Here is a 22,404-nt window from a genome sequence, read left to right on the forward strand (position 1 = left end):
ATTTAGAAGAGATTCCATCAAACCCAGATGACCCATTACTTATTGTCTTTTTAACGGTTTCCTCACTTCAGCAAAGCAAAAATTTGCTATGGTCCACAACAAGATCAAGAAGCCATTATTTAAGATGAAAATGAGTATGTGCTCTCTGAAATGTGACATGTTCAAAACTAACCTTCCTAACCTTCCCTGCTACCAAAAAAAAAAAAAAAAAAAAAGTTTTATATGAAGACTTCCACATCTTAACTGATAAAAACTCTTTTTCTTCTAAGACAAAATCCTTAGAACCATCCTTGAATTTTCTCACGATGCATATTAGTTGATTAGCAAATACTGCTGGTCCTACATTCAAAATATATCTAAAATCTGACCACTTCTCACCACCTACTCTGCTACTGCTCTGTCTCTCACCAAGATGAAATACAAGAGCCTTGTGATTAACTTCCCTGCTTCTCCTTGCCACACAGCAGCCTGTAAAAAATTAAAAATGGCCATATCATTCCTCGGCTCAAAACCTTGCAAAGCTTCCCATTTCAGCCAGGGTAAAAGCTGAAATCTTTACTACACTCCACAAACCCTATGTGGCCTGTAATCCTCCCCCCTCCCTACTCTACTCCATCCACACAGGACTCTTTTGCATACTCCTGCCTCACAGCCCTTGAGCATATAGCACATGACTAAATTCTGCACCTCCTTCAGTCTTTGGTAAAACAACATCTTTTTAAATAGGATGATCAACATGTGCTTTCAGGTCTGTTTGGACCAGAAGGACAAGAAAGATCTATAAATCAGTTCTCTAGGGAGGTGCCAGATAGATAGAGAACACTCCAGATTCTTTACGGACTGCCATTCTATCACAAGAATAAGTTAAAGACTGAGTTACCAAGCTTTTATAAGTCAGAAGATTGGCTTAAACTTTTCCATGATTTTACGGTTTGCACAGTGTGCTCATATAATGCTTGATCATGGGGCAAGAAGCCTGAGAACTTATAAAATCAAGGCTGTCAGATGTTTGTGACAAAAAAATAACATTAAAAATAAAACTGAGTTCTGATGTTATTTCAAAACTGATTCTCTGGATAAAAGTTAACTAAAGGCAACCAAAAAGTGGAATAGAAAATACCAGAATGATCTTTTTGTGCTTCAACTTCTTTAAATCTTCATCTAAACAGGAGGCTATCTTACTGTTGTTCTAAAACTCCAGTTCAACAAGTATTTGAGTTGCCAAAATATGCAGGGATCATAATAAATAAATAAATAAATAAATAAATAAATAGGATGATCAGGTGTGTAAAATGACAAAGTGATTATGGGATTAAAACTGTGACTTCTGTGGCCTTCCCACTCTCTGTCCCTTAGCTTTCCTAATCCTCCTTATCCTGCTCTACTTTGTTTTCCACTAGTATCTATCAATTTTTAATATATTACAAAAATACATACTTACTGTGTTTATTATTTTTTCATCTCTTCTTTCTAGAATGTAACTGTATAAGGTCAGGGATGTTTGTTTTTTCACTGATTACACCTGGCATGAAATGGAGGTTCAATACATTTTCACTGAATGAATGAATGGGGTGAATGACTAATTGGTTTAGTGTAATCTGGGCATATAGCAAGACTAAAATCAAGGCTGTAGGGTAAAAAAAAGAGACAGAGAAGATGTGGAACCAGAGAAATAGTGGGTATGAATGGAGCCACTGAATAAAACCAGGATCGAGTCGGGGCGCCTGGGTGGCGCAGTCGGTTAAGCGTCCGACTTCAGCCAGGTCACGATCTTGCGGTCCGTGAGTTCGAGCCCCGCGTCAGGCTCTGGGCTGATGGCTCAGAGCCTGGAGCCGGTTTCTGATTCTGTGTCTCCCTCTCTCTCTGCCCCTCCCCCGTTCATGCTCTGTCTCTCTCTGTCCCAAAAATAAATAAAAAAAAAAAAAAAAAAAAAAAAAAAAAAAACAAACCAGGATCGAGTCCTGGGAAGGTGAAATGCAGAAGAGCAGGAATCCAAAAGAAGAACTCATTGTAGACACAGTTAAGAAGCAGAAGCAGAAGGTCAATACCTGGGAAGGTAGGTCAGGGAGTTTGGAAAAGTGAAGCTAAATCAATCTCCCAGATGACAGGCACTGACATGTCTAGAACTGTTCACAGGCCAGCCATATATATTGAAGGCTTTACTCAGCCGTAGATATTACTCACCACCCTGAAAAATGTGGGCCCAGCATATGAAAAATTCTGATAGTGACACTTATCTTCATGTATTTATTATGCCCCAAGTAAGACTTTCATGTAAATGATAATAGCTAATAGTAAATTAAAAACACCACTTCTAGGCAAGTTCTCATCCTCCTCAGGGACTATTTACCAGCTGCTCTTTGTATAGTGAATACACAGTACAATGCTGATTAAACCATGGTTCATCCTTACTGACACAAAAAGAGAAATCAGTAATTAATAAATCTATTATTTGCTCTTATTAAACACCTTCCCTTTCTATGTAAATCACTAATTGTCAATAATTTACTAAATAAGTTAACTTAAACAACATTTCAGGCAAATCCAAAAAAAAAAAAAACATGATAAAAAGCAAGGGTTCATGTAAAGTCTAATTCTGAAGAACAGTGAGTTACTATTTACATCATTTGCTTCCAAGATTCACTTTTTCTTTACTTCTAAGTATAGCAAAGACAGAATCTAGAAATAGGCCAACAATTACCATAGGAACACTTCCTAGAAATGAACACGTTTCACTGTAGACTTTGTCTTTAGCTCAATGATACAACTAGTTATCTTAAGAGCTTGAAAGCAACTATGCTCGAGTGATACTTGGTTACCTGAAGGTATTAAAATACTCCTCTTCCCATACCCCAAGTCTGCATAACGTTACTGTACTTCTTCTAACAATCAACTGAACATCTTCTAAATTTATTCATCAACCAAGTTATCCATAATAATCCATGATGATTTTAAGGGAAAAAAAAGAGGGATATTGATAAAAGGTAAATAATGTAATTTGTGGAATAGAAAGGCAAAAGAAAGGAACAAAACTAGAGAATTTAAGAATGAGAAAAAAAGATAAAAGGGAATAGAAATGAACTCCCAAAATATTCACTTAAAAGTTTTCCTCCTAGATTTTTTTTTTTTTTTACCAATGCAATAAAAACAGATTTTCTGTTGCAGAACATTCCCTAAAATGAAATTTTAAAACAGCTTTGGAACAGCATACTAGATCTCTTTTACAGATCATTGACTTAATGAAGATTTTTCTTCATGAGCATAAGTGGGCAAAAATGCAAATCAACAGTCCTTAATGCTCCAAAGGCTTTGATTAGTCCCAGAGGTGTATATTTTCTAAAGCATGCTTTCAATAGAAGAGCTACTCTTCACAAATCATCTAAAGGGCATCCTCTTACTATTAATGCTGTTAAATTAATTCTCAAAGGTCAATTGCTCACACCGTGGGATACCTCTAATGACCTAAAAGGGATGAACAACTACAATAATTTTCTAAATAGAACTCATTTTAATTTACATTAATTTAAAAACAATGTTACCACTTCCCCAGGAAATAAACAAGTCACAGCTTTGTTTAAAGCTCAAATTTTAGGTGGGTAGATTTTTTTCTTTGATATCCACATTTCCCAGTATGTACCCCATTTTTAGGGAGAATAAAAGTATACACAGATTACTGTACCTATATTTTGCTTTTACAGATGACTGGGTATTGTGGATTGAACAATGTCCTCCAAAAAGAAATTCTGAAGTCCTAACCCCTGACTCCTGTGAATGTTTCGGAAATTGGGTCTTTGTGGATGTAATCAAGTTAAGATGAGGTCATAAATCCAGTTCTAAATCCAACATGATTGGTGTCCTTTACAAAAAGATGGAAATTTGACTGCAAAGACATACACAGGGAGAAAGAATGTCACGTGAAGGCAGAGGCAGAGATTGGAGTGATGGCCAGCAAGAAAGAACTCTTTCCTAGAGCCTTCAGAGGGAGTATGGCCCTACCCACACCTGGATTTCAGACTTCTGGTCTCCACAACTGTAACAGAATACATTTCTGTTGTTTAAGCCACTTAGCTTGTGATACTTTCTTACAGACTGTGACATTTTAGAACTAAGAAAGCATGGTCTCCTAAAATCAAGTAAATAAAATGTTTCAAGGAAGTTGTGATGACCTGTGTCAAGAGAAAGACCAGGATATTGAAAGAGGTAGTGTTCAGAGAGAAAGAGTGAAACTAGAATGAGGGAGAATGATGTGAAGATCTGCAGAAAACTACAAAAAAGAGGGGAAACAGGTGATAAAGTCTGCGAGCATATGGTCAACTTTCAAAGGAGCTCTAGGTTTTAGGGCAGAGAGGCAGACAGTGATCTGGAAGCATGCACAAGGACCAAGGAAGACCACTGCCCCACATCAGGACTTCACATTCTCCTCTCTTTCTCATCACTCCAACCAAGACCCCACCAAAACCTTCAAGTTCATTTAGTCTTCATGCCCCAGGGTATCTCTTCAGGGAATCCCATATAAGACAAACAACCTCCCAAATCAGCTTGGTCCAAGAAACTGATCAACTCTGGGGATGCCACAGAGCACTGTGCTCACAGTAGTGGAAGCTCAGACTACTAACAAGACCGAATAAATATTCAATGTCTACCCCAAAAGAGATCTACTCTCTTTAGGATTCTTCAGGTCAATGGTTTTTAGTGAGGAATGATTTTGTCCCCCAGGAGATATCTAGAAACATTTTTGGTTGTCACACTGGGGAGCAACAAAGGGACAGGTTGCTACTGGTATCTGTGGGTAGAGGGCAGGGATGCTATTAAGTATCCTACAATGCATAGGCCACCCACTACAAAGACTTACATGGCCCAAAATGCCAACTGTACTGAGACTGAGAGACTCGAGTCTAGACCAAATGACCTGGGGCAAGAGGAGCTCTTGGGTTCTTTCATATGGGCAAGGAATCCCATCCGTACCAGTTCATCTACAACAGTTCTGACCGGGTATGGCTACAGGGCCAAACCAAACAGTTAGCCTTATGACTTCTATTCCAAATCTACTCAAATAGGGCCAGGAAAAGCTAGGAAAAAAAAAAAAAAATCCTTGAGGTTAACTAAATGGTAAAAGTTAAAAAGAAAAAACTGTGTCCTATATCAGATGTTAGAGAAGCAATTTTAAAATAAGAACAAGCAAAAAGGCTTTTCTTTAAATTTAAGAAAGCAGAAAATGTAACCCTTTTCATTTTGGATAAATAATACCATATAGTAAAATTCAAAAGTCAGCATGCTTTCTTAGTTCTACCTACTGCAAAGCATTCCTTCAATAAGATGTTTCCATATTCTTGACTATAAAAGGAAGCTAATTAAAGTGAGTTTTTTGAGACAATATCCTAGGAATTCAAAATAATTGATTTGTTGCTTTTTAAATGAGAAGCCAAGAATCTTCACATTAAGGAGCTTAGGTGTTCATACCTCATCAATATTTCACTTATAGTATCAGTATTTTACTAGATCCATAATCATCCACAGTTGTCCTTCCCGGAATTCCCATTCTTTTTTTAGGCTATCTCATCAATTAACAGTTTTTCCTTCCTTTAAGGGGTTTCCAGAGAATTGTTTTGAAGTGTCTACTTTCTACATGGAAAGCATTCTGACTCTACCATTTCTATTTCCATTTTAAAATCTGCTCTAAGAGGGGCGCCTGGGTGGCGCAGTCGGTTAAGCGTCCGACTTCAGCCAGGTCACGATCTCGCAGTCCGTGAGTTCGAGCCCCGCGTCGGGCTCTGGGCTGATGGCTCAGAGCCTGGAGCCTGTTTCCGATTCTGTGTCTCCCTCTCTCTCTGCCCCTCCCCTGTTCATGCTCTGTCTCTCTCTGTCCCAAAAATAAATAAACGTTGAAAAAAAAAATTAAAAAAAAAATAATAAAATAAAATCTGCTCTAAGAAAGTTTCAACCAACATATATGGGGTAGGATTGCTGTGTATTCGTAAGAAATTAGATCCTCCTGCCTCAGTGTTTTATCAGCAGGCTGCCTAGAATCCAGTGTGCTGTTTTATCAGAGGAACTTTTGCAGCAAGATGGTTTATGTGCATGTTGTTAAAGGAGTAAACCCTTCAGTGAGGTTCGCATTTATATATGACCCTGACCTGAGAGGAGTCAGGTCTGACCATCAACTGTTCCCACAAGGCTGAGGCCAGCTGCAGCTTTAACAAACACAGGGGTCCTCAACCTCCATCCTCCATTTGGATGCCAGGAGTTTGTGAAGGAAAGAACACTACGAATATTTCTCTTCAAAACACATCTCCACAATGTCTGACAGTGTCCCTCACAGGACTGTTACAAGAGTAGGGCCCATATCTACTAGAGGCTCTATATACACAGCCAAAAGGTAACCGTATTGGTATTCCAATAATAAAACAGAATTCTTTAAGGAAAGTAACCCAAGAAACACATGTATACATTCAGATACACACACATATATATCTGTGTGTGTGTGTGTGTGTGTGTGTGTGTGTACATATGTAATAGGAAAGATTGCTTGACTTACTAACTGATTCATTCAAGAAAAAAAAAACATCAGAAATGTCTCAAAATGTCCATCAGGGGAATGGTCAAGCAAATTATATCATACTTGCATAATAGAGAAAAAATGGGGGAAAAAATGTGAGCGTGTCTACCATGTGTCAGGTGTTTTTATATTATCTTATTTCATTCTCCCCAGTGCTCCATCAATTACCCTTTTAGGTAAGAATCACTAACCACAATTTACAGAAGACAAATGAAAAGCCCATAAAGAAAGTTGCCCTGGGTCACAGAGCTAGTGAAGAGCAAAGCTGACATTCACATCTAGGTTTTCTTACTCTCTGCCCAGCATTCATTCCACTGCATTCCAGATTTTCCCCCAAGATCTACATTTGGACTAAGTCAATAAATGGAATTGTAAATATGAAATAAAGTGAAGCAAAAGTCAAACCATAGCATGAATGTATTGGTTTCAATCATACGAAACTGTATACACATATACTAAAACTGATGATAATCAGAATGAAACTGACAGAAAAAAATGGAATTGAAATTACCCCCCCGTTTGTTTTTCCTATGAAGTTGCTTAAGCACATAATAAAGAAAATCACCCAAATCTGCTCCTCCATACATGCCTGTTCCGGCCTACCTAAGGTTAAAGAAAGGCAATAAATTTAAAACACCTTGTTAAAGGCTGAATGTGGCTGGGCCAGTTTAAGATAAATATCCCATCCTTCATAAAATTCTCAGCTCTTTCAGAGACAAAGGAAGGGACTGGCAGAGTTTCTTCACTGTATCAAAAGATGGAATTTCTGCAAGTTAAAAAGCTTAGAGAGCAAGTTCATGTCTCTACAGAACTCTCCTTTTGTAAAAATTAGCACTTACACTGTATGACAAACATTCTTTAAATTCTCCCCTCAACCAAAAGAATTTAATCCTGGGACATCCCCTTTACAGTGGCTTTGCCCACAGAGCATGTATCATCTTGAATCAAATAGAATTATCTTGGAATCCCCCTCCTCTTGTCCTCTCCTCAGATCTGGGAGCTACACCACTGTTTAATTGAGTAGTCGGACCCAAACACGGATCTCACCTTTACATTAGGCTGTAACTTGCAGAAATAATTAGGGGTGGGCCTGGATGGAGTGCAGGCCCTGAATAACAGAGTAACTGGGAATTTGTATGAATAACTGCCCTTCCAAAGATAAACTGAGAAGTGGCTCACTAGAGGTTTACACAGTCCTGTTCCCAAACCCGAAAGCTGAGAACCAGGCAAGATGTCACTTTAATCTTGCCCCTTGGTTCTTCCATTTTTATAATGGGCAGTTACCTATGTCTCTTGATTCAGGAAGACAGTACATGCATGAAGTGTTGGCAGAGGTTTTCTGAAATTGTTTTTAAAAAAAATAGTTTATAAATACAATTCACATTGGTGTCAGCTTCTTTATGAAAAAGTATTTCTTAATTAAAAAAAAAAATGTGGAAGTAAAAGTTCCTCTACTGATTTCCCTTAAAACTACTGTTTTGATTTAAAGTTACATATTAATAGTCTGTCTTGGTTCTCTCTTGTTTTAAAACTCTCACTTACTTCCTCTTTTGTTATGTTGACTACTAGTGATAAAATATCCTGATGCAAGAATCTAGGAGAATGCTTGAAATGACTACAATTAAATTAGATCATAATATTATTAAATTCGAGGGTAGCAATTAATTAGACCCATAGTTTTTCAAATCTTCCTGACTGTCCACATACACAAAAAAAGTCGGTTAGCTAAACTAACTGATCTCATTCTTGGTTTCTGGCTACAGCTCCACAGGTTTAATAATAAGCTCACCTATCGAAATTTCCTTAAGATGCCAGTCACTCTACTGAAAGCTTTGCATGTTTTATCTCACTTAATCTTCACAATAATCCTTAATAGTAATTTTTTTTTTGTTATTAGTACTGTTAAAGTTCTTGTTATCTATCCCCATTTCACAGATGAGGAAACAGGCACACAGCAGTAGACTCACTGGCCCAAGGTCATTCACCTAATACACTGGGAGCCAGAGCCAACTCCGACTGGCTGGCTCCAGCAACCATGGGACCACCGCGCCATCACTGCTGCTCTCTGCAGCCATGCAATGGCTCCTCTGGCCATTCAGGTGGCTCCTCCTTCTTTAAGTCAGGTACATTGCTACTGTTCAAACACAAATTTAAACTCACATCTCTCATCATTTTCACTGCTTCCCTGGTCCTCCCGAGTCTTCTGGCACACATTGCTAGCCTTCTTTTGATGTAGACCAAGACGTTGGTATCTCGTCCTGAAAAAGGAAATATGAAACACCAAAATTTTAAAATACAAAAGCTTTCAGCTGAGCAGTGAGAAAAAAATACAGAGGCTCCTTTGCCATACCCTTAAAGGAAAACCTCAGAGAGAACAGAGTGCTCCTTTGGCTTTTTCTTACTGCCAGGAGCACTGACGAGTTTGCTAATAGTAAAACGCATACTGTGTAGTCAAAGCACTTAGACTTCCAAAGGTCAAATCATGTGACTGATTACCTAATCCATACTTTTGAGTTAGGATGTTGAATATTTGATAAATAAAATCATCTGCCACAAAGTGCTGGGGAAATGAGCATACCCATATTGAATGTGGTTTACAAGCAAGCATTCCATATTCTTCAGTTTGCATGCTTTTGCTGAACATGCAAAGAGGTGAATCTCAGGTTGCATCTTGATCAACTTTTTTTTTTTTTCCTGCTTGACATTAAGTCTGGAGAAGCCTCATCTTGAACTTCTGTTTTATATTATTCTTTCCCTAATACTAGTGACATCATAATCATCTCCAGGTCCCCAAAGCAGTCTATTTTAGATGGCAATATAACACATTCCAGATATGACAATAGAGTATGTAACAAGATGAAAAACTACCCTAGTGTTACAGAAAGCATTGACAAGCTAACTAGTTACAATAATAGTCACTAAAATGGCACTAAAAAGTACATTAACAACTTCTCATCTTAATCTTTTAATTATATGTCTTTTTGGATATGTTTCTGAACCAGTGAGAACATGCATTCATTTAATCCTCAATAAAATTACCATGTTTTAGAAAAATATGACACACCTGTTATAGATTAAGTACATGTATAATATGCAGCTATTAAAAGATGTTAAGACCAAAGTCCTAACATTTCAAGTTTTAAAACAATGAGAACAAGATGTGTGCTGAAAATTTGCCAAGTGCCTACAAATTATTTTAAAGATGTGATTATATTTTTTGGATAGATGTAGGCAACAGGTTGAAAGGATTTAATTTACAGAAAAAAAGGAATAAAGAAAATTTCTTAAGTTATATTACAGTTTATGTAATGTTATGTGTTAATTCTCATTTAGTTCAGAAAATAGACATTACTATACACATGCCTTCAAAGTTCATTCTTATAAATTTTTTAAAAAGCAAGATACAGATGTGATTAGAAACTTGATTAACATATATACCTACTGCTTATAAATAAATATACTTACTGAATACAAAAAAAAACCTGTGTATTATTGTGTTGTGTGGACATACTCATGTATACACACAAAAATCAAAGATCTCACTGTAACTTAGTTATAAAGACTAATGCACTCAGTCTCTGTGTCAAATACAAGTTTAGCACTAAAATTTAATTTTATAATCTCAAATATGAAGGCAATGCAATCCTACTCCCCAAGATGCAGGAGGGAGAAACTCCACCTTAATGAAACAACCTGAAGTCTGAATGGACAATGAAAGGATTGCTACATTTCTACTTAAACAACCAACAAACTGACAAGTCAAGTGGCTCAAGGAATTCCAGAAACAGTTTTGTTGTCTTGTTTTTTTATACCATCCCCCCAAAATATCACTGACCCTCTGTTTAGTGTACTAAAGTAAAAGGTCTCATTTTAAAGAGTTATCTTAAACAAAAGCAGCCACTATTTTTAATATAAGAAAGAGAAATAATTATGAACCCATGGCTTTTTCTCTCTGGAAGCCAATACCAAAGGGCTAAATACTGAGATAATCACCAATAACGGTGATCTTAGTTGTCCTATTTCAACCCACGCTGTAGAAGACTCCTAAGAGAAAACCTTTGATTACATTAACATGAATTTAAGTCCTGTTTCCCAACTAGAACTTAAGTTATGGGGCAGAGAAACAACTAATAAACAGAGAAATACATAAGAATTCTTGGGAGAAAGTTATCATTAAAGGTTATTACCATTTATTTCTGGAGTTAAGAATCTCAAGAGCAGGAAAGAGAATCTGAACATTAAGTGAACAGCAATAAAGCTATAATTATGTACTGTGCTCTTATGGAAAGGAAAAAAATTATTAAGAAGAAAGGCAAAGGGGCACCTGGGTGGCTCAGTCGGTTAAGTGTCCAACTTCAGCTCAGGTCATGATCTCATGGTTTGTGGGTTCTGAGCCCCGCATCAGGCTCTGTGCCGACAGCTTAGAGCTGGGAGCCTGCTTCGGATTCAGTGTTTCCCTCTCTCTCTGCCCTTCTCTTGCTCATGCTCTGTCTAAAAACTAAATTAACGTTAAAAAAATTTTTTTTAAAGAAGGCAAAAATTAATATTTATTCTCATCTATGAGAATCCTGTTTTGAACTGGCCTGAAAGTTTGTTCCGATTAATCGTGTTACAGTTCTGATCTCCCATCATGTCAACCTGGAGAAAACCTTACTATGTTGGGCTTCATACTGGGATCCGTGATGCTGTAGCTGCTGAGAACGCCGGTAACAGCCATCTCCAGCTTTCAGGGCCTGCTTAAACAGCTTTTCTGCTTCAGCAATGGTTGTTGCTTCCTCTTCAGCCAAGAGAATATAAGCAGTTGCACACCTGTCCATTCAGATAATAGCCACCATCAATTACAAATCCAAGGACACTGGAATAGCTGTAGGAGTACATGCAGAAGGGCAAGGAGTTATGCCAAAAACATGCAGAGTGGCCAACTGGTTCATGCACCCCTGGTCTGTAGTTGTTGACACAAAATAATGGCACAAAAGAAATGTCTGTATTTTAGCTTGAAAGGTAGGATGTGTAGTGTTAGGAGCTTGGGGCTCACATATGGACTCTGCCCCTTATTAGTATGTCACTTTGGGCAAGTTATTACTCTGCCTCCCTGATGGAGAACAACATGGAATCTATTTGTTCACACTGTTGTTGTGAAGGTTAAGTAAGGTGATGCATGTAAAGTGCTCAGTACAGTAGCCAGCATGTGGTACATAATCAACGTCAACTGACAGTGGCAATGATACTAGCTATTGTGAAATATCTCCTTCCAGCTCTCAAAGTTAGAGATCCTATATATAAGTTTACTGCTATTTACTAAACACTGATTCTCTTTAATATAAGGGTTTCTTCAGAATGAGAAATTCATTAAATCAGATAAATTACTGATTAAGACAACAGCGCTTCAACATCTCATTACAGTTAGCACTGATGTTCTGCCAGAGAACACTGGAAGAACCTACAGGTAGTGTTGTTTCTGAAGAGCTCAAAATCTGAGTCAGCCTCAGTAGTGATCAAGAGTTAAATCTCACGCCTTTAGCAATAGCTACCACCTGTTGCTTAGTATACATTAAGCACTGTACCAGGCACTTAACATATATCGTCTCATTTAATCCTTTCAACAACCTCTAAGCTAGGAAGCCAGAAAGGATAAGCAGTTAACTAACAAACACGGGAACTCTTGGAAATTTAAACCTTCCCAATCATGTAAGAACAACCCAACTGCCAAAGAAAGGGAATGTAATTAGGAAATGGTGACGCCAGAGCAGACCGTACAGGTCCCGATCTGCACCGATCCCATTGTTTTCCTTCATCTCCACTGCCCCTCTTGTGGTCATTTCCCTACTTATCAGAACCTCCATCAGACCACAGGAGAGAAAATAAACAGAAAGTGAAACCAAATGTTGCTTTTACCATTCATAAACTGCAACAGCCAGCTAGGAAAAGGAGGCTGAACTTACAGCTAATGGGAGGTTTGGGGTTACTGGTTAATCTTAGCCTTGAGGAGGGGTCTTATAAATTCTTTAGCCAATCCCTTTAATTTCATGCAGGACTAATCAATGGGGCTTTAGGCAGAATGTGGTGTACGAGGGAGAAAAATGCCCAGAAAAATGCTGTAAAAACCAATTACTATGGAGGGCAGCCGATACATGACTTGGAAAGAACAATAATGATCCTGAAACTGCCCAGTGATTCACTACAGAAAATAACGGGGATAGGGGGATAGGCATCAGGAAGCAACACTTAAGGCTTCAGATGCTGACATATAAATATGGGTCAAGGGTAATGAAGTGAAAACTGAGATTATAATACTGAGTGGTAGATATAGTATCAGAGGAGTTAGCTCTAAGGTTATAGTTGGTGGGCTGGGAATTCAAGATAGGTTGGGGCAAGTTGCTTGCTTTATATACATTTCAAATAGTATTCTTAGGAGAGGCAGAGTAGCACTACTAGCCAAGAAAACATGTATCTATGTGGAAAGTCATGAGTCTGGGGTAGAAACATGCTAAGAGCTTGTGAGTGAAGGAGAAAGAGCAATAGAAGTGCTAATGGTTGGGGAGTACAGAACAACTGCTCAGCTCAATGGAAGATATCGATGATGCATCCTTGTCACAACACAATACACATACAGAAGCAAGAAAGTATGGTGATGGGGGTGTCAACCATCCAGATATCTGCTAGAAGAAGTCTCGTTTGGTTAGAAGTAGGGCACCCGACAGGTTCTTGACTTACTTTGGTAACAATTTTATCTCCCAGATGGTAGAGGAAGCAATTAGGGGAACTTCAACTCTGGACCTAATTCTGACCAAGAAGAAAAAAATAGTTGGTGAAATGAAAATTGATAGGAACATTCAGAGAGAGTTACTATGTCATTTTGGAGTTTACGGGTAATCAAAGAGGGTAAGGTGGACTTCAAAAACTTCAAAGAAAAGAGATATGATTCAATGGCATGAGACTCCAAAGGAAAAAAATGGTTTAAGAGGGTTGGGCAGCTTCCAAATGTCCACCTGTAACCGTAGTCACAAATGAACCTCTCAGGAAGAAAAGAGAGGTGACAATTAAGTAATCAATATGGCTGCACAGAGATCTCTCACAAGGTCAGATGTTTAAAGGACATGTAAAAAAGATGGAAAGAGGGCATGTAATGAAGGACTACAAGAGAGTGGAATGAAATTATAAGAATAATGTCAGGAGAGCTAAAACTCCAAAAATTACCTGAAGCTTGCAAAGCAAAATAAAGACAAAACAAAATGCTAAAGACAACCATCTATTCCCTGTTTTAAAATTATGTTTAAAACCCTATTACCACCCCCATTTCTCTAAAACCATCGCAAAAATAAATAAGCAAAAAAGACAAACAACACAACAACCACATCAAAACAAGAAAAGTTTATAGTTAGTAGCAGCAGATAATAAAGAGAATGCAAAACTCTCTGACTTCTATTTTGTTCCTGGCTTCTCCATCAAGGAGCATGATTGTCAGGCTGAAAAGGGGAGAAGAAATTAAACTCTCATGGGGGTAAAAAAGACGTAAGATAGCAAATAACTGATCAATTCTAAGTGAATTACTGTACTGGGATGGGTAAATCCCAGGAAGCCAACAGACCCTGTAGTCAGGCCATGGAAGTGCTCTCTGTGAATAGTTAAGGAATCACAAAGAATGGACAGGTGCTAGAAGATGAGATGACAAATGTAGTAAAAATGTTCAAAAGGGGAAGAAGGCAGACTTCCCAAACTACAGAACAGTGATTTGGAAAGAGATTCTAATGGATTATTAAAGGGATGGTCTCCAAGCATTTTTAAAAGAAAGTGGTGAACACTTAAATCCGCTAAGAACAACTAAATCATGTTGTGCTACCTTAATTTACTTTAAAGGATTTACTATACATTAAAGATTCATAGCTACAACTGGTACTTTTAAGATCAAAATGCAGAAACGTGAGCTGAATCACAGTGTTAACCGGGTGGCCTAGTTAATTGGTTGACTGATACCAAAGGATGATGACTCATGAAGACATGAACCTGAAGGACAGTTTCTATATGCCATGTCACAAGGTTCCACCCCTGAGCCTGACATTTCTATCAGAAACATGGATGACACACAGAAGGCACGCATATCCAATTTGTAGATGACAAGAAACTGGAAAATAAATATGTTGTATGGCAGAATCAGAAACCAAACAGATCAACAGGTTACAATGGCAGGATTTCCAATTCTCAAGTGAATCTTTTTTCTAAGACCTCCAAAGAAGAATCTGTAACTTTCTTCAAAAAAAATCATAAAATAGTTTAACAATGACCACTTGGCAGGGAGAATGTCGAGGTGATTCAAGCACCAGATGGGTGGTTGAGCTAAATGACCTTTAAGGTCTCTGCCAACCCTGAGATTTTATGACTTCAATTTTAAGAATCTTTCTCATTTTCTAAGATCTCCAGAATATTTCCCAGCCTTCCTTGGTAACCCACAGAATGTTTAACAACACTAATGACAGCATTTCCTCTTATCTTTGTCTTGATCTTGAAATACTTCAAAAGTGTAATTTTTTCACCTTATGTTTTTGTTATCTTTTCCCCACAAGCAGAAGATCTACCTAAAAAATGTGATGGCACAGATGAGCATTCTACATCTGAAAAAATTTCCCCATGTTATAGTTATGTAAAGAACTGTTTTTATTTTATGTCCTTGCAATATCCCACAGATAGTCCTTAAAGGGCTAAATAGCCCTTGGAAGCTATTTAAGTTAGGGTCATAGCAAAGCCACTGAATTGCTCTCTAAAATGACTAAGACCACCATCACATGGATGTCCTTCGCAAAAAAAAAAAAAATTTTACAAATTAATAACCCCTAAAACAATCCTCAAGTTCAAATGCATAATTTAATATAAGTATACCATTAATGAAAACTGAATACATTCAGCAAAGGATGAAATTTCCTTTTTAAAAGCAAGATTTGTCCCCCACTTACTCATTTATCTCTAAGGCTTCATGAGCTGCAGAAATCCTAGCTTGGGGGTTTCTCTCTCTCCAGGCTTTCTGCATTACTGTTTTACAAAAAGAGGAAAAAAGCATGTCCATCAACACACATAATTAGAAGACTCACCACAGGACAATAGTTAAATTAATAGCTTTCAGCTTGAATACAAGAGAATATTTCACTTACTAAGGAGGTGAGCCCAAATCTCCAAAATCACACAAATACACTCTAATGTGCTATTCCATTCTCCTTCCTTCGATGATAGCAAACCTTTCTTGTGCTCTTAATACTACAGGTCTAAATCTTATAGATTAACCCATGGTCTATAATCTTAGAGGTTTAATCTTGATTTTCTTTTTTTTTACTGAAGTATTAGTTGACACGCAATGTTACAGTAGTTTCAAGTGGATAACAACGATTTGCCAAGTCTACACGTTATGCTATGCTCACCGCACTGGTTAAGGTCCCTTAATCAAGAAAGGAAAAGACATTCTAAAAGAGATTTAATATTTCTTTTGTTCATTAATGTCATTTGTCATTAAGAAACATATTTTACACATTTTTATATGAGATTGTTACTAATCTCTTCCTTCTACTTAGGCACAACATAAGTTCTATTGTTCATTTTCCCAAACACTATAGGCTCTGGGTATTAGGACTCTGTAAAACCATATGAAGAATTATGAGTTGGATCAGAAAAAAAAGTGGTTTGGTCTTTTGCTTAATATGTGTATCTGTTCCCAAAGTTTGCTGCAAACACAGTTTCTAGATACCAGAGCAGTTTGTGTATATACTGTGCAAAGCTCAATGCCTGGTATATTTATTGGACTATGATATTCTACCACGATAAACAGTACCTTTTTAAAAAGAGCAACAATCTCCATACTTGTTTTATCAATATGTATCTTTGAAGTTAGCTTTTCAGGTGCATGTACACATTCCTCTTTTTAAAGATTTTTTTTTCACCTATTTAAGTTTGGCAATATAAAAAATGTCAGTAGGATTATTTAGATCTCAAACCAAGTGAAATGCATGCCAAACAAAGCCCTTTCCAGGTTGATAAACAAATATGGATTCTAATAGCTAAGGCCATGACCCCATTCACTGCTAATGAACCTATAAATAGGCATACAAATCACTACAATATATTCATTTATCATTTGGATTCACTAAATCTTAATTTCTAACTACAATATCATCGAAGAGACATGACCCTTCATTCTACCTCAATCAAGGATTTAATTAGCTTCATATCAGATTTATGGGCACTGAAGAGAGCATTTAGGGATGAGCACTGGGTGTTGCATGGAAACCAATCTGACAATAAATTATATTTAATATTTAAAAAATAAAAAAAGAACTATGTAAATCCAATGTTACTATATATTTTTTAAATAGTATTTTAAATCATAACAAGAAGACTCATTTCTACACTGATACTTCATCATGATAAATCCTTTAATTAAGTACCAGAATTCTGGGTTCTGCCAGCCAATCTCCAATTTAATAATTTATTCACTGGCGGGGGGGTGTAGAGCAGATATTCTAAAAGCAATAACCTTAGTACTTAAATCAAAAGCCCTCCCACTCAGCAACTATCTAAAGGAGTGTCCATACTTGCATCTGCAGGACGCAGGTGGTCTGAGTCACAAGTAAAGAACGTCTGGTGGTCCTGGGCAGAGAGATTCATGTCATAGTAAGTCAGAGGCTCTCGTCCTGTCACCCAAGTGTACCTGGTAAAGGGGAAATAGATGGTCAGACACTTGGAAAGCAAGACCTACAAAATATTAAGCTGCATAGGAAACTGAATATAAAACATTAACTGGGTACAAAACAGTTTTGCCAATGAATGAAAAAAAGTTTTTTTAATCATCCTGTTCTCCCTTTAGGAGGTCTATCAGCAGGAAACAAGTAAACATTTTCCCCTATATTTTTCTCTAAAAATTTTACTAGCACTAGCTAATGAAAACTTTCCCTCATTACTCTTATGAATAGGCATTTCCCAAAAGCCATGAAAATTCTGATATGCCTAATTACTTTGCAAAATTAAATTCCAACAAAATTTCTATGACATCTTTATAACCATGCTCTAGGTAAGCTTCAAAATATTTTGATTGTATAATGCATAATGAAAATAATAAGTGTAATAGAAAATTTCTAAAAACTACACATTTTTGTACATCATCCCAATTCTAATCCCCAAATAACTATAAAACAGAAAAATCAAAACATTTGAGGATTGTATCAAAAAATAGAAGCACTACACAGACTGTTACAATGACCCCTAAATGAACCAGCAAAAACATTTGCTGCTGTCTTTACTCTCTGAACTAGACCCATTTGTTTCCCAAGCTGTCAAAACACTTACCGATTATATTCAGCGCCCCTAAATAAATTCAGTGGATTTCGCCATACTTTGCATTCTGCAACAAAGAGAAATATGAAAATGTTACACAGAGTCCAGACACACTACAAGCTAATTAATTCAGCAAAACACCCTTCCTGGCCATTTGATAAGATAATTTTATTCTCCATCCTCTACATGGGAAGCAACGTGGAAAAACTCTGAGTGGTTGATCAGGAAACAAAGCTCAGGAACCAGGACTTTGGAAAAGTTCTCCCTAATCTCTCTGGGCCAAAGTTTCCTCATTTGCTAAATCAAGGTATATGCCAACATCAGCTAGTTCATAACTTCAATAGTCATTTCACAAGGTCTACACAGATTCTATAAATTTACTTCTGAAATTACAGGTACAAGGTATACTTGTAAGCTAAACTTAAGCTCTAGAGTATAATATGGAGTTATTTAATTAGGGTCTATGTTAATACTGATTTTGTGACAAAGCACCAGATTACTTTTTACACTGCCATAAAACAGAGATAAGAAAACGAATAAAGTTATTATTTTAGAGAGAAATGCTATGAAAATAAATTGTTTTAAAGCAATAACACTGTTTACTTATACAGATACATGGATTAATCATTATAGTAATATTAGAATTCTAGCATATACTAATAGATTATACATCTTTCTTCCACAAAAACCACAGAAATTTAGAACCACAGGACTTGGTTCAATCATTAGTTTTTAAGACTGTCTTATAAGTGTGTGACTAATAAGCTATAATTCTTTTTAAACAGCCTATGATTAAGACTTTCTACTGATTCAGAATACTACATTTCTTTGAGTGAATAATGTTTTATTAGAAAATAAAATAAGTTAAGAGTACTTAAAACATCTCTGTGTGCGTAATCGGCCAAAAAACACACCCAAAGACATGGACACACAAAAGTGAGCAATTATTGCAGAAATCGAAAGAGCATTAAAGGGTGATTCATTAAGATTCTATCCTCATGCCTGTTATATGCAACATCCATCCTTCCACACCCACTCACTCATCCATCTATCCATCCATCCATCCAATGAGCATTGAGCACTCAATGGGAAAAACAAACAAGTAAACCATCTATTACAATACAGCATGAAAATGAAGAAGATAAAACACTATAGCAACACTGTGTCTAATCTCAATATATTTTTGTTAAAATAGTGAATGAAGGGTGTACACATAACAGGAAGATATGTTTTTATTTAAAGAAGATAAATATATCTTTAAATTAGGGCTGGAGCCTGCCTAAAATTTGCACAATGTTTATAAACTATAGCCCTAAATTTTCTGACACTTAGCTTAACTCACCATTTAGGAAATGATCTTTGTTCAATTAATTCAGCATCTTTGAATTTTGTTCCTGAGAAACTGAAATTCTGTAGCTGTCACTTCATATGGCACTAACTAGAAAATTATGCTTTTCTTAAATAATTACTTTTCTTACAGATGTAAGACGCTGGGAGGGGTCACTAATGAACTCCAGATTATGGCTCAAATCACAGAATCACACCGGTGAGCCAAACAACCATGATACGATCTCTGCCCTTAAGGCTATTTTAACTTTTAGGTCCTCATCACTCCCACCCTTTCCTCAAAGGATGTCTTTCAAGATCCAAAGCGGTCCAATTAAAGCTTCATGAATATTGCAAGGTTTGTATTTAGCATATAACAAACATGTACACAGATAGTACAGAGGTTGCCCATGGTGACATTTTTTGCAATAAAACAGGAACATTTGGGGAGATGCCTCTCCCCCACTGAATTTCATCTGAAATATTAGTAAAAAGGTTACGGGCAAATAATTGTTCTCCACTGAATACATTATTATATTGGCATTGTTCAAATACTCATTTGAAAAATTTTAAACCAAAATACCTTCAGTTAAAATTTCAACACTATTATATATTGGATACAAATGAAATTATTTCTAAATAAAATTAACTGCAAAGAGACATGGTGTATGTACCTAAAGTATTTTTGAGCAAAACTAAAGATGCAATCTTCGTTTAGGAAGTGCCACAATATAGCCAGCAGGGGGTGCTACAAACATTTTGAAATGTTTTTATGGATTCTATTCCAGAACTGAACTTCTTTTTTTTTTTTTTTTTTTTAATTTTTTTTTTTTTTTCAACGTTTATTTATTTTTGGGACAGAGAGATAGAGCATGAACGGGGGAGGGTCAGAGAGAGAGGGAGACACAGAATCGGAAACAGGCTCCAGGCTCTGAGCCATCAGCTCAGAGCCTGACGCGGGGCTCGAACTCACAGACCGCGAGATCGTGACCTGGCTGAAGTCGGACGCCTAACCGACTGCGCCACCCAGGCGCCCCTCCAGAACTGAACTTCTTAAAGGGTCACTGTTGACATTAAGTGTCATACATACGGTCTATTGCTTCTTCAAGTATCCCTGAAACTTAGAAATGAGGATCTAAGTAACTAACAGATGTAAAATATTTCGAGAAAAAATATGTGATACAGAACTACCTAAGAAATGTCTTCATTAGTTATATCCTTCATTAGCTATGTCTCCTTCAAATTGGTGCAAAACAGGTATAATTTTTTAAAGAAATATGCGATCTAGAGGTCAAATATGAACCATGTCAAAGTTTTACCTGGAATTAGGTCATAGCTATGTTAATTTCTTCTTCGCTACTCTGTTTCATAATCTTATCACTACTACAAAAACTCTCTCAGCCTAGGGCGCCTGGGTGGCGCAGTCGGTTAAGCGTCCGACTTCAGCCAGGTCATGATCTCACGGTCTGTGAGTTCGAGCCCCGCGTCGGGCTCTGGGCTGATGGCTCAGAGCCTGGAGCCTGTTTCCGATTCTGTGTCTCCCTCTCTGTCCCTCGCCCGTTCATGCTCTGTCTCTCTCTGTCCCAAAAATAAATAAACGTTGAAAAAAAAAAAAATTAAAAAAAAAAAAAAACAACTCTCTCAGCCTAGAATCACTATAGAGCACATACCCCATAAATATCAGACTGCTTGATGGTTTCGTGATACCGACAAAAGTTGCAAATGCCAACTGTATTAGAATGTGAAGATTTAAGTCAAGAGTTAAACTCAGATATCCAGAGGATAAAGGTTTTTCCACATGAGGTCCTGTTTCTTATCTTATTCATGTCTTTGGGAAATAAATTCTTTATTTAAATCAGAATTAAAATTTTACCTCCAAAAGGAATGTTGCATTCTCCATTAATATCAACAATTTCAGTGCCCTTTAGAAGCCCTAGAAGTTGACAGAGACCCCATCAAGGACTTGCTGATATTACTAGCTCAATTAAAAATATGCCCCAGTACAATAAACATACTCCCTATGGTTCCATCTGTAGCAGTACAGAAGAGTCTCTATCCACAAATGCAGACAGAAATGTTCAGACCTCAGCATGCATGCAAGAATGCAGTTCAGGAGGAAGAGAAGCAATATATATTGGAATAGTACTTGTTTAATTCCCAAGTCTGCACAATAGATTCCCCCCCCCCACTTTGTGATAATGGGATGGTTATGTAAGTTTTTATGTGGGAGACAAAGAACACAGAAAGTAATGCTTACTGCCATCAAGGACTTCTAAAATCAAGCTGCAATCTTTTCTTCAGTCTTCCTTCTCACAATTCCCTACTAAAACTTTCCATCTCAGTGATCGTTATTTCATGCCTTTTGTACTCAGTTACCCCTGTAGAGTGCTCACCCCATCACTCAAAGGACTGTGTGGTTTAAACATAAATAGAATGGCTATGATGCACTAGTCCCTTTGCCAGGTCCTTGGTTACAGAACAAGAGGAGCTTATGGCCTTGGGAGAAAAATAAAAAGGGCATACAGCTGAAGAAGCTCTACAGAAAGAACAATGTACTGACAGAATCACAGACTTTCCCTTTGTCACAGTCCTCAAAGAAAAAGAGAACTTAATTCTCAGAAAAACCAAGAGGCTCTGAAGTCATGGGGCTTTTATTCACATAGAAGAAAATATTACTCTACATCCAACTTATTTAACTCTGAAAATCTTTATTTTCTAAAAGTTAAAAAAAAAAAGATATAGAATCCCCACTCCCAGGGCCTTCAAATATATAAATTATTAATTCATAGCCTAGGAAAATTTATTATACTAAAAACTTACCACCTCTTCCCAGAATCTAAAATCTAATGATGGTAATATTATTATTATAAACAGTAGCAACAACAACTTCTGTCATAGCTATAAGCTTGATTTTCATTGAGCCTTTCTCTAAGAGGTTTTAAAGCTCAAGTCATCTATATTCCTTACAATTGTTAGCGGCGTGTAGTAGGCCCTTTTTACAGAAGAGTAAAGCATAGAAAAGCTATATAATTTCCCCATGGCTCACAGCAAATTAGATTAAGGGCCGGTGTCCAGACTGTCTAACAACCACCCACTACATGCAACAGACTTGTTACCCTGCAACATCATATTTCAAAAATCCTATGACTTCATCAATTAAATTTTCCACTAGCAAAACAGTTTTGAAAACTCCTCTGGGGAAATGTTAA

The 22,404-nt window shown here is 37.0% G+C and overlaps 1 protein-coding gene across 8 annotated transcripts in view; it reads right to left on the minus strand.

Moving 5' to 3' along the window:
• ST7 (suppression of tumorigenicity 7) overlaps positions 1-22,404 on the minus strand; it is a 255,364-nt gene that overhangs the window by 82,447 nt on the left and 150,513 nt on the right. For 6 of the 8 annotated variants that reach the window (XR_015245376.1, XM_086691826.1, XM_086691824.1 and 3 more), the window contains exons 4-9: positions 17,882-17,936; positions 17,131-17,246; positions 15,505-15,580; positions 13,271-13,339; positions 11,211-11,365; positions 8,717-8,814 (exon numbers count right to left, since the gene is read on the minus strand). Coding sequence is in view for 7 of the 8 variants with exons in the window: in XM_086691826.1 (XP_086547952.1) it covers positions 8,717-8,814; positions 11,211-11,365; positions 13,271-13,339; positions 15,505-15,580; positions 17,131-17,246; positions 17,882-17,936 (569 nt within the window). In the remaining variant the exon portion in view is untranslated. The remainder of the gene's footprint in view (positions 1-8,716; positions 8,815-11,210; positions 11,366-13,270; positions 13,340-15,504; positions 15,581-17,130; positions 17,247-17,881; positions 17,937-22,404) is intronic. The other 2 variants (XM_086691838.1, XM_086691833.1) reach the window with 1 other exon arrangement.

The sequence above is a fragment of the Puma concolor genome, chromosome A2, assembly GCF_028749965.1.
Source record: "Puma concolor isolate L17-30 chromosome A2, mPumCon1.1.hap2, whole genome shotgun sequence".
Classification (NCBI taxonomy): Eukaryota; Metazoa; Chordata; class Mammalia; order Carnivora; family Felidae; genus Puma; species Puma concolor.